Here is a 15900-nt window from a genome sequence, read left to right on the forward strand (position 1 = left end):
CTATTGCAAAATTTCGATGGTCAAAAACCTTCGGATCACAACTTTTCGAAAATCTGAATTGTAGAATACAAGGTCATGGCGTTTCTCAGACTGTTTATGACTTAATCTGTTGGTTGTGTAGTGATTGATACTTGAGTTTGAGAGAACAAGATTTATTTCAGTCTTAGTGTAATACGCTCTGGACAATCTTTCAGTAATTGTACATACTCTTATTTCGATGCTTTGTGTCTTTAGCTATTGTCTAAATGTTAGTGTGTGTGGTTTTTTTTGTGGTTCTTGTACCGATCTTTTAATCTATTTTCAACTGATTTTACAGTTTGTTCTTATGTTGTACTGTTACACCACTGACAAAGTTCAGGAATGGGTTGAACGCTCACAAACATGTTTAACTCTATTTGCATGCATATTTTGTATGTGCCTGTCCCAAATTAGGAGCCTATAGGTCAGTGGTTGTCGTTTGTTCATGTCTGTCGACTTATTTTTTTATTTTTTGTAAAAAAAAATATAGCCAACTATACGGTATGGGTTTTTGTCATTGTTGAAAGCCGTATGGTTGCCTATAAATGCTAACATCCTAATAGTCTAGATGAAAGCCATATAACGCCGGGAAGCTCATCATATGGTTTGTTTTTAAGTTTTTTCATGTTGAAGGTAATAGGTAAGCTCGAAGTAGGAAATCCAGTCACTGTCTAATGCCTCGATCGTTCACACGTACAAAAAATGTACATTTAATTCGAATTGAATTCGACTCGATTTATCCCCCCATCTATCGTTAAAAAAGGGGGAATGCATAAATTGAAAACAGCATAACTCGATCTAAGACTACAAATGCAATTGAGCTGAAAATCTAACTTGGCCTCACAGGCACTTGTGTCAGAAAAAATATCCCTATACGTTAGATTAAGGTATCAGTTATATTGTTTTCTGAGACAAGTTACCTTTTTTTTTAAGCACTACGAAATTGTGCAAAATTTTTAAAACAAATCAATTGATCAGTGTTTGATTCAAAGAGAGAAATTATTGCTACTCTCAATTCAATAGGAACGTTTTTGGCCATTTATCCAGTTAAACAACGGTATCCGAAGTTTTTCGTGATTGGCCGAGAAGGTCGATTTTCCTAATTTTTTAAATGTTCTTTTTTGGAGATTTTCTTTAGTCACTATGTTTTACTTGATTTTGGTACATTGTTACTTTGAAAATTGATTCATGTCTTTCTTCAGACTTAATCTGATATTAACATACAGATGGTCGAAGCCCGGGGGTGGGGGAGGGGTGTCGAAGTCCCTGGAGGTGTGGAACTGACCCCTCCTGTTAAAGTAAAAAGGGGTGGCAAAAGTTAAAAACGATCAAAAACAGAACTACTCGAAAACTACAAATGGGATTGTGCTGCAAATAGAAATTGACTTGTATTTCTAATAGTGCTATAATCATTGTACAAGATTTAAAAACATCATTTGTTCCAATCTCAACTTGTCATCTATATTTCAATGTATAATTTTGTATACATTGTATTCGACCCTTTTAAACCCACACAGTAGTGACATTTTCATTCATGCGATCGGCCACAAATGTACACATTGTTTATCTAAAGCACCGTTAAGGGTTAAAAGATCGAATACAATGTATACAAAATTACACATAGAATTTTATTTAAACAACAAACACGTGTCAATAAATTTTTTTCGACATGCGAGACCTGGCTAAATGTTTATACAAAATCGACTTATTAATAATTGGTAGCAAGGCGTATTTAGCGGGATGGCAGAGGACCCTAGTCCCCCTTTTATATATGTATTTACATTAAGAAACAACATTAAATGTTTAGATGATAAAACGCTCTACAGTGATCGTCTTAAGGTTATTAAAGGTCTTCAGACTTAATCTGATATTAACATACAGATGGTCGAAGCCCGGGGGTGGGGGGGAGGGGTGTCGAAGTCCCTGGAGGTGTGGCACTGACCCCTCCTGTTAAAGTAAAAAGGGGTGGCAAAAGTTAAAAACGATCAAAAACAGAACTACTCGAAAACTACAAATGGGATTGTGCTGCAAATAGAAATTGACTTGTATTTCTAATAGTGCTATAATCATTGTACAAGATTTAAAAACATCATTTGTTCCAATCTCAACTTGTCATCTATATTTCAATGTATAATTTTGTATACATTGTATTCGACCCTTTTAAACCCACACAGTAGTGACATTTTCATTCATGCGATCGGCCACAAATGTACACACTGTTTATCTAAAGCACCGTTAAGGGTTAAAAGATCGAATACAATGTATACAAAATTACACATAGAATTTTATTTAAACAACAAACACGTGTCAATAAATTTTTTTCGACATGCGAGACCTGGCTAAATGTTTATACAAAATCGACTTATTAATAATTGGTAGCAGAGGCGTATTTAGCGGGATGGCAGAGGACCCTAGTCCCCCTTTTATATATGTATTTACATTAAGAAACAACATTAAATGTTTAGATGATAAAACGCTCTACAGTGATCGTCTTAAGGTTATTAAAGGTCTGCAGAGAACTTCAACATTTATATATATAGGGAGCTACCATTTGATTTTTATAGGAGGGGGGTCTGTGATGAAATTGAAAAAAGGCAGGACCTGAATATTGGACAAAACAAAATGGCAGGTTTCAAAAGATGAGATAATAAAAAAGCACGATATTATCTTAGAAAAACCTTCCAGAGATAGAGCGAAAACAAAGCAGAATACATATTTCGGATATAAAAATTCTTCCTGCCACCCCCTAGAAATCAAAGTGTTGCCCCTTATGAAACGGATGCACTCATTGGATGATATTTTCTTTAAATTTAGCAATTCAGTATATACTTAATTGAATTAAGGATATTGCTTAAATGAATTAAGCATATGCTGAAATGAATTTAGCATATGCTGAAATGAATTAAGCATTTGCTGAAATGAATTTAGCATATGCTGAAATGCGTTAAGCTTATGCTGAAATAGATTTGTAGAATAATTATGACCATGATTCCGCGCCTACATTTCTGTATAAGCTAAATTATTCAGCATATGCTGAATTGATTTTAGCATATGCTAAAATGAATTAAGCATACCCTAAATGATTTTAGCATATGCTAAAATCATTTAAGCATATGCTAAAATCATTTAAGCATATGCTAAATTATAATATAGCATATGCTAAATTATAATATAGCATATGCTAAAATGATTTAAGCATATGCTAAATTCGATATTTATGATCCTAATTCCGCGTCATAAAGAACAACAAAAGTTTACGACTTAAAGTAAAGTTACCAGAGGAAAGTTTTCCTGTCGAAGGTCAATGGTTCTCTCCAGGCACTACATATACCTCCATCTTCTACAACAGACCGCCGTGATATAGCTAAGTGTACTGAATGTGGGGTTGAACACCAACAAACAAATAAAAAAAAAACAAATTGACTAAACGAATACTAGTTAAAAGTAAGTGATCTCATGTCAATGAGACCGCAATTCGAACAAAAAAATAGACTATTCAAGTTCTACCGTCAACAAGTACTATTGTTTTATTTCGATCGCTGGGAAACGCAGGCTGTTGTTTCAACAACAACGGCCATGTCAACCGAATTGGGACATTCAAAATGTGTTAAAAATATTGGGGCAATATATCCAAATAAAACCTATTGAAGTGATGAAATCACTGCTAAGGAATGTCAATGTACAAGGAACGGACACAAGCAACAAAATTGCACTCCAAAAAGTAGGCAAATTTGAATCGAATTAATAAAGTCTGATGTGGTGAATGGAATTTTAAAGGCTATTGTGGGCTAGATTTGTTAAGCGTTGGCAAACTTACTCTTATGTATGTCGAATACAGAAAAAAGTTCTCCATTAAACGTGCAATCAATGCTTTAGTTTATCGGAGATAATATTGCCGATAAGATATTTGATATTCAGGGTTTAATGATTTTCAAGCAAATTTTTTTAATTATGTTCCGTGTGAACAGATATTCCTACATAGCTTGAGTCAACTTGGGAGCAAGGACCACAGCTCATGTAACATTTTAGGAAATTTTTTGGTTTCGATGGTTTTTCTTCGGAAGTTTGATTTTAACAACTCTTTCTTGCATGTTAACCGACAACCCCCCCCCCCCCCTTTTCCCCCCGCTCCCAAAAAAAGACAATTGACAAACCATTCATAAAATTATATATTATGCACTGTGGTGCCCTGGACACAGGAAAGTTGTTCCATCTTGAAAGGAAAGTATCTCCATCTTGAAAGGAAAGTCACTCCATTTTTAAAGGAAAGTAGTTACATCTTGAAAGAAAAGTAACTCAATTTTTAAAGGAGTAGGACACAAAGTACATAAAAAATAGGCTGAAAGTTCCAAGGGGACATTCAACACTCATAAGTCTATATAAGCTTACAACGTTCACAAAACACTACATAGAAAACTGAATACTGAGCAATGGGGATCCCATCAAAAAGTGATATCTATATGAATGTACAGGCTTAATTATGTGTTCAATACGTTTATAAAGATAAACGATCATTACCATTTAGATATTAACGAATGTGAAAATGAAGAAGGAATGAAATGTGAAGGAAAATGTACAAATCTTGAAGGATCTTTTAAATGTGAATGTACTAGCTCTGGTTTAAAGCTCTCATGGGATGGTGTATCTTGTTCAGGTAAGTTGTTTTAATAGATATAATAATCTAACGTCATAGTACGTGAAATGTTATCTTAAATGAATGAATTAATAAGTTCTATTTCTCATTTACTATAGATTACATATTTACAGAGAATATATATATATAATTAATTACATTACATATTAAAGCACAAGTACGACTGTACGTGATTTTAGCAGAATAATTCTATGTTTGAGATTCTGAAAAGAAGTACACATGAAATGCCACTGTAGTATGAAATTATTCAAAAATTGCATTCTTTACAAATGACCAATAGTACAGTTTAGTTTAATTTTATTTTATTTTTTTTTTTTTGCAAATGGCACTGTTTGATTTTGTTTTGTCCTGTATATCAGCTTCAATTCTTTATTTAATAGTTTAAGCTTAAATTACAGATATAAACGAATGTCAGGAAGGTGTCAATTTCTGTGAAGATATTTGTATTAATACATTCGGTTCGTATGTTTGTAAGTGTAACATGACGGGATATGTCCTTGCACCAGATGGTAGAGGGTGTGAAGGTATGTTGAATACTTGCATTTTCGTCGATATTTCGTGGTTTCAATAAAGTCTGCATACATTCCTATACACCTTATCGCTATTTATTCGCCATTACTGGACATCACAAAGGTTTCCGTAAAATTTTGACGTCAAAGTAGAAAATAACTGACGCCACAATGGAAAAGTGATTGTTGTATGACGTCAATAGTTCAACCGGCGCAGATTTCCAAACAGCGATAAGGTCTTTTTTCAATGCTTTGAACATTTACATTCGTTGTTACCCTGAAACTATGAAATATACGGAAATTTGTATCCAACAAATAATAATGAATTCTTAGTATAAAAAATTAAGAAGATACAAAGAGGCAATCAAATCCGTTCCTCAAAGAAAGAGCGATACGATTTTCTTTTACAAAACACTACACTGACAAATAAAGATTGAACAAAACGAACATCAACAAAAATCAGCGGGTGATCTCAGATGTTCAATGAAGGTAAATCAGTTCCCGGTTTATAAGTGTCTACGATAAATGGAGCATATCTGTCGTCATCTGTGACACAGACATTTTATAGAGGTAAACAATCACGATAAGGTGATATGACATCAGCTTTTCAATGAAGAACCGACTGTTCACTGCATGAATTACTCTCTCTTATCGAAATCGTGAACGGATATACAAACCCTGAGATGTTGTAATGACATAGACATATATATTATATATGCAGTTGCTTTTTGGGTACTGTTTCATAAAATTGTAAAGGTCACAATTTGTTAATAGTCTTGAAAAAGAGAAAAGTCATGTTATGTTGCATTTTTATTAACTTAATGAAGTGTTATAGATATTTAGGAAAACAAACTACCTATCTTATAGAACAATGTTTTTGCGAAGGGCATTAAAACCAAAAGTAAACGTCAAACAGAGCATCTAAATTGTCTTAGGTCAATTTTAACTGAAGGAGTTTAGTACAGTTACATAACTTTTAATTTGAAAACAGGTGGGGCAAATTCCACAGTATTATTCAAAATTTAAAGTTGTCATTTCCTACTGGAAATATGCCATTCTCCAATAACCGACTTTGTTTTAAATTTAGCATTTTTGAAAAAGGGAAATAAATTTGGCGACAGATGTTTAAATAACTTAAATCAATTGCGAATATACAGATTTTAATGACCCAAAACAAGGAATTTTAGGGAACATCAACGTTTCCAATTTTTGTTGAAAATTCTCAACTGGTTAACTAGACGATATAGTCGGTCTTTCAATTGACCATGGGGAATAGTATTGTAAAACTTCGAAAATTCAAAGGTTTAGAATTTATAATTGCAAAATTGCAAAGTTTGTAATTGGAGATTTGTTAGAAAATCTTTATAACTTTTCAAAATCCATATCTAATTGAAACCGCTGCTATTATAATACAAAGGTAGGACAAAATGTATCACTGTCTATACAAACCTTATGAAAAGTACATGTTTTGATAGCTTCTATGAAGTTTCAATATTCAAGCGTCATTTTTTTTAAATCCATTTCGACTAGAAATATGTAATGCACTTACGACGTAAAACTTATTACCAGATCCCATGCATTGCACCACTGTCGTTCGGGTTTGGCTTACTTTTGGTTTTATCAGCTCTGCAATGTTTGTATTAAGTTTTGGACTTTTAAATGTTTTGCACTCAAGCATAACTGAAAATGCATTAAACGTTTAAACGTCTGGTACAGTAAACTTTGTATCGTTCATTTTATACCATTTGCTTCGTTGAGGTATGGATATATGTGGCCTACTAGGTGTTGAATCCCTTTCAACATAATCTAAAATTGGAAAAATTGGGTTATTGGAAAATGTAGCCATAAGAGGCTTTACCGTATAGGTACATTAAACTATTTCACTTACTTCTTAACAGTCAAAATATTATTCAGAGATTAATGTTGCTTTTGAGGGCATTTTGTAAAATTTTTCAGCGAAAAACATCGCTCACCACGTTGACATAGCCGGGTGTTTTGTTTTGTCAGTTTATGTGCATTTCCTTTTTTTTAATTTACTTTGGAATTCGGTACTTTTGTAAATAGATATTTCACCAAAAGTAAATTAATTTGTAGCCGAATGACCACATATAAATTTACATGCAAATTAATTTCGGTTTGTTTAAGGATTTTTTTTATATTAGTCTTAGGGACAATACTCGAAATTTGACAAAAGCCACTTCAGGTTTATGTGATGTGGTGATTTGTTTAGAAATAAGCCACCTTATAGTAAGAACCTAAAGGTACATACATGCTATGACACCATGAATTTAGGTAATGACTGAAAACCTAAACAGCTAATGTCCGAGTACCAATTAAAGATGACAATTGAAACCTTTATTATCAGAGCCATGCATCCGAATTGTTAATGCTTTCTCCTAAAGTATAATGTACCTATGTAATAAATTGGGTTTTAGTGTGAAAGTAACTTGGTTTTTTGCTATTTTGATTTAAATGGTGAACATGAAATAGAACCATTCATTTAATCAGCTTTATTTCATTTCTTTTTTATATTACAGATTTCAATGAATGTTTATCGCCAATAACAAATGATTGTCAACTTATATGTAATAACTATGAAAGCTCATACAATTGCTCCTGTCCACCTGGATATATACAGACTAGTGATACAAATTGTGAAGGTGATTTTTTTCTTTATTTGTAAACAACGTTAAGGCACAAATTTTAACAAATTGTTTACTTAATGTATTTATGTATGCCGAGGACCGAAAGCCATCATTAACCACCAGGAACAAGACAACACAAAAACAAAACATAATTACAGTTTAAGACATTTATATTTAATAAAACAACATTACTAAGTATCAATATTTAGGTATTGTACTTCAAAAATGGAGAATTTCATTGAATGTCCTAAGAAATATACAAGATATAATTTGTATAGTATTATTTAACCTTAAAAAATTACCGCAACACTTTATAAATGTCATGTGTCCGAAGCGCTTTTCTGTATTTGCCATCATCAGGAATGCTCAAAGTTGAATATTTGAAAGCAAAGGGTGTATGATAACAGAAATTGTTGAAGAGCTATATGAACAAAATGATCAAAGAAATAGTTAAGTATATTAAAATGAAATGATATATATTAAATGTATGTAAACACTATCAGGTACGTTGTATTACAGCATGTCCAGTTGGTACTTACCATGATGCAGAGAAAGATAGTTGCATTCGATGTCCTATATGGTCAACCACATCAGATAGAGGCCAGTTCTCAATGGCTAGTTGTGAATGTATAGATGGTTATGTTGGAAATCTCAGCATAGCGATTCCTTGTAAAGGTAACATTTTATTTTAGGAGAAGTATAGTAACAGCCATTATCTTGCCCCACAAATTTCAAAAATAGTAAAATTGTTCAATCCTAAAGGATCTGTATACCCTTCCAGAGTGGGATTCCTGTTGTTTTTGTTTTTCTATGTTATGTTTTGTTTTTTGTTGTTTGTCTTTTGATCGTTTTTCATTTTTTGTCATAACATCGTCAATTTTTTTTCGACTAATGAGTTTGTATGTCCCTTTGGTATCTTTCACCCCTTTTTTTAAATATTTCACTATTTTTTATTAATAAATGAACATGACGAAACACTTAAGTACAGAAATGTCAGTTGTGATGTCACAGGGACGTCATAAACATGTTGAAGTTGGTATATTTGACCTAAAATGGGTCATAGGTGTTTTGCAAAATTAAATATGAACCAGTGTCTAAACAGATATATAACACACATTTACATCATAAAAATACTTATCGAAGATACATTGACTTCTAGTTTCAAAATGTAAGGTCTTGGCTCAAACCTACATATTTTACAAAGACTATATCTCAAAATGAGGATATGTTACAATTAATAACATAAAAACTGCTTCAAATGAACCGCTAAACCAAGCAAAGTCAACTTGAGCATAGGAGTATTTATAGATTTAGAGTATAAGAATCTCAATTAAGAAAACAAGGAAAGTCATACATGTAATCTTATATTGTTATAGATAAGAATGAGTGTGAAGATGACAACTTCGGATGTGAGCAGCAGTGTAAGAATATGGAAGGTTATGCCTATTGTAGCTGTCAACGAGGGTATAACCTACATAAAAACAAGAAAAATTGCACAGGTTTGATATATCGGAACATCTTTTAAAATTTACTATACTTCTATTCGTTATCAATTTGAAAGCATGTCGAAATGTATGCCTATTTCATGAACATATTGAATCTACTTCAGGAATTAGAATAAAATGGTTATTAATTCCTGAAAAAAATGCATACATGAAACACATGTTCACCAGTAAAAGTAAGAATAAAGTTTGTAGAATAGATTTGACAAAACAGGGTAGTGTATGAAAAGTCTTTTTAATTTAGAATTTACGACCCACATTTATTAAATGAGTTATTCAACGATAAAAGTGCTAGACAAATAATTGAAAACCAACGATGTATCATTTTCATGTAAAAACTAATAAATGAAAACTGTCCAGGACCATCATTGACCATAATATTGAACCTTGTAAATGGTGTTTAAAAGAAAAATGAAGAACTAAATTGATTACACTGTCAACACTTGCTTTAAGGTATAAAGTCGAAGAAGTTAAACCTTCAGAAATAATATAAATGTATTAATTATTTATAACAGTTATTCGTATTTATTTCATAGAAAAATCCATTTGATTTTAAATCAGCTTCTTAGAGAAAAAACAGGATATGTAAATTGTCCTTTTTTTCTGATTGATTGGTTGAACTTTTGTGATGTATGCCCAAAAGGCTATATACATCAAGTCGATGAACATGCACTTGATTTTTTAAAATTAACATGAAATAAAAAGGGTCTAAAATGGAACACTAATGAGGAGCGTATTTTGACTACGATATTCAATGAAATGAAATTTCCTTAAAAAGCACGACTGTTATCAAAATCATTTATCCCTACGGAAAACAAAATGATTTTAAATCAAAATGCAGAAGTATACACACGAGAACATACTAAATAGAAAAGCTTACGCAATCTAAAAGATACCGTTTATTAATTTTAATCATACTCATACTAAAATAAGTCATGGAAAATTATGGTCAAAAATATGACAGAATCTGCCTGAATGTTTACATCATTTTTTTAATAATTTACCAACAATTTTTGTGTTTAAAAATATTTCTTTGTAAGTCTATCATATCCCTAATATATTCTAGGAGGAAAAGGAATTTGGAGTATGCGTCAATGAGACAAAAAATCTTGACGACAAAGTCAGTACAAATGTTTCAACAATAGACAAAGAGTCAAACAATTAGTCAAGTTCTACATTGAAAGTTGTATGTAAATTGTATAAAGACATACAAATTCTACCAATAAACGTTAAATTCTGTAAAGAGATAACTAAAGACTGTATTGGCTTCTAAAAAACCCAAGAACGATCTTGCATTTCCTTTTATATCTATATCCAGTAAATGTTAAACTACACATGTTTCTTTCTTCTCACAAGTGCTCTTACAACCGTTAAAGTTTCGTTATTACATATTGTTACAAAGCTAATGTTGATAGCGGTAGTAACTATTTCTGGTGTTAAAGTTTTGATTTTGTTTAAGTCTTGTTTAAGTTACTCTCCTTTGAATGATAGTTTGTCTTCGTGGAAACAGGGAGAATTCTACTCACTGTACTACACTCCCAAACAATCTTATGAAACAGAAATTGCAGATGTATTGCCTTACAATTATAATTTACTGTCTGTGATGTATTCCCTTTCAATAATAATTTACTGTCTATGGCAAAACTTCATAAAAAATCAACGAAACATCACGTTATTGATGTTTGATCAATACTAGCAATATTTAAACAATCTAGATTTTCCTATAGTTTAATTCGAATGAAATTTATGCACCCAAATTCACTCTTACTAAATCAAAAATTATTATTGATTGGTTTCCTGTTTTTGACCTTCGTATTGAAAACTGTAATGGTTATAATCCTTCCAACATTTATGATAAACAGGAAACTATTCCTTTTTTTTAAGATGGCGTGGTTCAGTTGGCTCCTTCTTATGTAGTGCCTATTTCTCAGTGTTTTCGAAATGCATTGTGTTTGCAGTGATGTTTCAGATTTCAATGAGCGAAATATACTCATTACTAAAACAATGAGGATATAGATATCAAAAATTGGTTTGAATATTTGTCTCAAATAAAGACATTTATCATATACTTATAGAAAATAATGGTATAATTGTACCCTATGATAAAACTTATTTGTTCATATATTTATTCATTAAATTTGAAGAATTGCCATAGCCGTGTGATATGACTTTTGTTATCAACTGCTTCCGGTTTATATCAACTGCTTCCGGTTATTATCACATGCTTTTCTGAAACGTTATCGCATGACAGTTCGACTTCATTCGGCAAATTCCGGAAAATGTACCTCAATGGTACGTTTTTTTTCAGTAAATCATAACAAAGTTGGAGAAAAAGAAAATATTAATCAGGAAAATATATTATTAAAAAATACAAAACAAATATTACAACAAATGCATTGTTTCAAAGTTTTAAGAATAGTTTTGTCTGTATGTCTTCTGCTGAAGTATATGATAAAAAGAACATAACATGTCGTTTTTCATATCAGACCCCTTATCAGCCCATGGTCAAAATCATCCCTCGAGCCTGTCGGATCTCGGGCTGATAACATGACCTAGGGCTGATAAGGGGTCTGATATGAAAAAAGGCCATGTTATAATCTATATTTATTGTTGAGGTAAAATTCCGCATGCATGAAAATAATGAAAAACTGGTATTTCCCATCCATCGTTTTACCCCTTTTAAAGGTGATACTATTTATAAAGCTAACAGGTTTAGGAATCTTTATTTTTGACTTTATGGGCTTGTTTGAAAAGCTTAAATTAAACTGTTGTTGATAAAACAATGCTTCGGGTAATGGTATATTTGAGATATGCACCTACTTTATAGTTAACTTTAAGCAAGACTAAAACGGTATTTTCTATATTCAAATTGTTGTATCATTTTGTATTGTTCATGAGGTTGCTATAAACAAATCTTTATTTTAACCACATAAATAAAGGCAACATTAGTATACCGCTGTTCGAAACTCATAAATCGATAGAGATAAAAACAAATCCGGGTTACAAACTAAAACTGAGGGAAACGCATCAAATAAAAGAGAAGAACAACGCCACAACAAAAACACAACATTAAAATGTAACACACACAGAAACGAACTATAATATAATAATGGCCATTTTCCTGACTTGGTACAGGACATTTTAAGAAAAAAATGGTGGGTTGAACCTTGTTTTGTGGCATGCCAAACCTACCGCTTTTATGGCAACGTCAAACAAAACACCAAAACGACAACATCACATGACAGGACCACAATAAAATTAAATGGGAGGACATATAGGACAAAGAAACACACGAATAAAAGCTAACAAAAGGTACTAGGCTTAAAATTCAATACGCCAGACGTGCGTCTCGTCCACACAAGACCAACCAGTGACGCTCAGATGAAAAAAGTTTGAAAGCCAAAACAAGTACAAAGCTGAAGAGCACCGAGGACCAAAACTTCCAAAAAGTTGCGCCTAACACGGCCAGGGTTTTCTGCCGTGGACAAGAACATCCTTATTGTTTAGAATAATCTATAATTTTGCAAACAGTAAATTTTATAAAATGACTATATAATAGATATACATGATAAAACCGAAGTGGGGACTAACTGCAGAATAAAAACGGATACATTACATAAAACAACTTAATCCAACACATAAAAATACACAGCCGAGTTAGCCGAAGCAATATTACAGCGTTGTTGTATGTTCTCGTGTTTTATTTCTTGTTACTGCACTGTCCGTTTTTTAACAATGCGAGGTTTGAGATATCAAATAACTGATTTTAAACCGCCATGTGTTAACATGTTTGTCCCAAAAAAGTAGCCCCGTTTATGGTTGTAAAAATCATAAAAATTCCAGATAATTGTTTTGTCATATTTCAATGTTTTCGTCTTTTTGTTATGTGAAGAATGTGTTGTTGATGGCAGTCCTTTAATTTATTCACAAAGCAAATTGTAAAATTAATAAACATACGTTTCAAGTTAAAAGCTTCAAGATGAACTTTTTCCATCAATCATTCCTGTAATTCCATAGAAAAAAGCTTAAGATAGAATAAGCTTTGTGATCAAACAAAGTTCATATAGGGTCAATATTGGTCCTCAAATTTCAAGAAAAGTCTTAAAAATCTTACATTTGACTATTTGTGGCCAAAATCTAATAGGTTTTTTTTATTCAGACCACATTTGCCACATCCATGAACCTACATCATTGTTTACTTGACATGTATCTATGCCATATACATCTTTTTTGGAAATAATTTGTTTTGATCGAGAGTGTGGTCAATTATTTTTAAAGTTCCTTAATTCCTTAATAGTCTATAAAATGAATTAAACAATAAAGGCGGCTTAAACTGGTATTATACCATACTTTTGAGGCTAACAAAAGTACCTAAAATAAACAGTTTACAGGGATAAATGTTGTATTTATCTAAGTTTGCTTATTCTATATCGAAGATAATGGTAATAAGTCCAATTTTCGCGGTAATCAGAGGTAAAGACACGTTAACTATATTGGTTATAAAAAGCAGATGCTTGACTAACGTAGTCATATTTCTATTGAATTATAATCGGAGATCTTGGAGTGATCTCCTCGTACGCAATGTCGTTTGGTTTCTGCATCTGTTTTATTATCACTTCAAACGTGGTGCTGTCTTTGAATGGATTCAATAATAGCACACTCATAAAAGAGAGCCAAAAGGTACCAAAGGGACATCCCAAAACATAAGTCGAAAATAAACTGACAACGTCATGCCAAAAAAATGGAAAACAACACAACGACAAACATCAGTATAAAAACACAACATAGACAACTAAAGACCGAACAACACGAACCTCACCAAAAAAACCTGGGTGATCACGAGTGTTATAGAAGGGTAAGCAGATTCTGCTCCACATATGGCACCGGACGTGTTGATCATGTAAGTACAAACCCGACCATAAGTCTAATTCTGTGAAACAAATGTTCAAAACGGTCAAACAACTCGTGATGGCATCCGTAAAATTTTCCATGATTTCAAGGTCACCACTTGGAACTCGTGATATCATAGCTTTCTTGTAATAAATTGTGTTTTTGTCTGATAAACTGTTTTCTTATATCTGTTTTTTTTTAGTTATATAATTATATGTCATTGTTCTATAGTTGCAACGCTAATTTATGACAGTTGATATCGTGTTATGATTAAGTATATGAAAATTGCCTCTTGTCACAAATGTATATGTGTCTAAAAGAAACTCCTCAAGTAAACCAGGCTTATAGACGCGCGTTTTGTCTACATAAGACTCACCAGTGACGCTCAAATCTAAATGTTTCTTCATATTACATATGTACTAATATCAATTTTATATTTCAGATTTAGATGAATGTAGATATCATAATCATTTCTGTGCTGATCTTTGTGAGAATTCTATTGGGTCATATAGTTGTTCATGTAGAAAAGGTTTTGAGCTGTATATAGATGGGAAATATTGTGTTGGTAGGTGTTACAGAATGACAGAATCCATGTATATAGCTTAACTGTTGTTTATGCTTGTTAAGGGGACAAAGAACAAATAAGGGAGTTAACTCTTTTAAAATCAGTTGAACGTATTTACCATATACTATAAGTAAGGAGAAATCAAGCTTCCCAATAATCAACATAAGTGTTTGTCAAACTGCTATATATATGCAATGAAATTATTCCTGTAAATTGTGTGATTCAAATTTCTTGAAATTTTTGTATTTTTGTCAACAGGTCACAGTTAATATTTTGTCAAAATTTTATGAAAATTAAACTAGCCAAATCTATTATAGTCAAAGTGTTGGGTACCCCCCTTAAGGTATTTATAACGAGTATTAATTTGTAAAACTCATAAATAAAACGCATTCATACTAACTGTAAAATGAAGTATATTTTGAATTCGTAAATTGTTGAAAAATAGGATTTTCTTGATGGTAATAACATTCGGGTTTATTTACAATTGATTTCAATGTATACCTAAAAAATATATTGCTGTCCCGTTATAAGCACTCATGATCCAGTAGACTTTTCGGATTACATAACATGTCTGGGAAAAGACGGTATACTTATTACTTGCAATTTATCTTGAAATAGTTATCAGTAAATCCGAAATCTTTCATATTGATATTATGTGTCTTTTGACATTTTGTAAATGAAAATAATGCTAAATAAATTTCGTGCGTATGGAGCGCTTTTCTGGGTTCATCTTCAGGAACATTTAAACCAAAATATTATAATACCGGGGATGTATAATTAGTATATGGTTGTTATATTGGCATGTGTGTTACTGTATAACAAACATAATTATTTTCAAATCAAATCATTAAAACACCCAGCCTATTGGACCTATATAGACCTGTATAAATACGTAGAAAAGTTATGAACTATATGACCAATGAGACATAAACAGAACAACCAAATTCATCGTAGGTCAACTTTGTCTGATTTGCCAGTTATTTTAAAGCTTAAGTACAGATCTGAGAAATCCAGCCTATTTCAATTGACTTTTACAGTCGTAATATTGTACTGCTGCACCAATGTCCCCCACAAAAAGATGAGCGCTTCAAACATGTTCACCCATTCTATATTCTTT

At 32.0% G+C, this 15900-nt stretch overlaps 1 protein-coding gene across 1 annotated transcript in view; it reads left to right on the top strand.

The window, feature by feature from the left end:
* Positions 1–15900, top strand: part of LOC127715261 (fibrillin-2-like) — a 94180-nt gene that overhangs the window by 75366 nt on the left and 2914 nt on the right. The window contains exons 16-21 of the mRNA XM_052221290.1: positions 4544–4672; positions 5071–5196; positions 7719–7841; positions 8346–8501; positions 9203–9325; positions 14661–14783. Coding sequence (XP_052077250.1) covers positions 4544–4672; positions 5071–5196; positions 7719–7841; positions 8346–8501; positions 9203–9325; positions 14661–14783 — 780 coding nt within the window. The remainder of the gene's footprint in view (positions 1–4543; positions 4673–5070; positions 5197–7718; positions 7842–8345; positions 8502–9202; positions 9326–14660; positions 14784–15900) is intronic.

The sequence above is a fragment of the Mytilus californianus genome, unplaced genomic scaffold, assembly GCF_021869535.1.
Source record: "Mytilus californianus isolate M0D057914Y unplaced genomic scaffold, xbMytCali1.0.p SCAF_9, whole genome shotgun sequence".
NCBI classification, from domain to species: domain Eukaryota; kingdom Metazoa; phylum Mollusca; class Bivalvia; order Mytilida; family Mytilidae; genus Mytilus; species Mytilus californianus.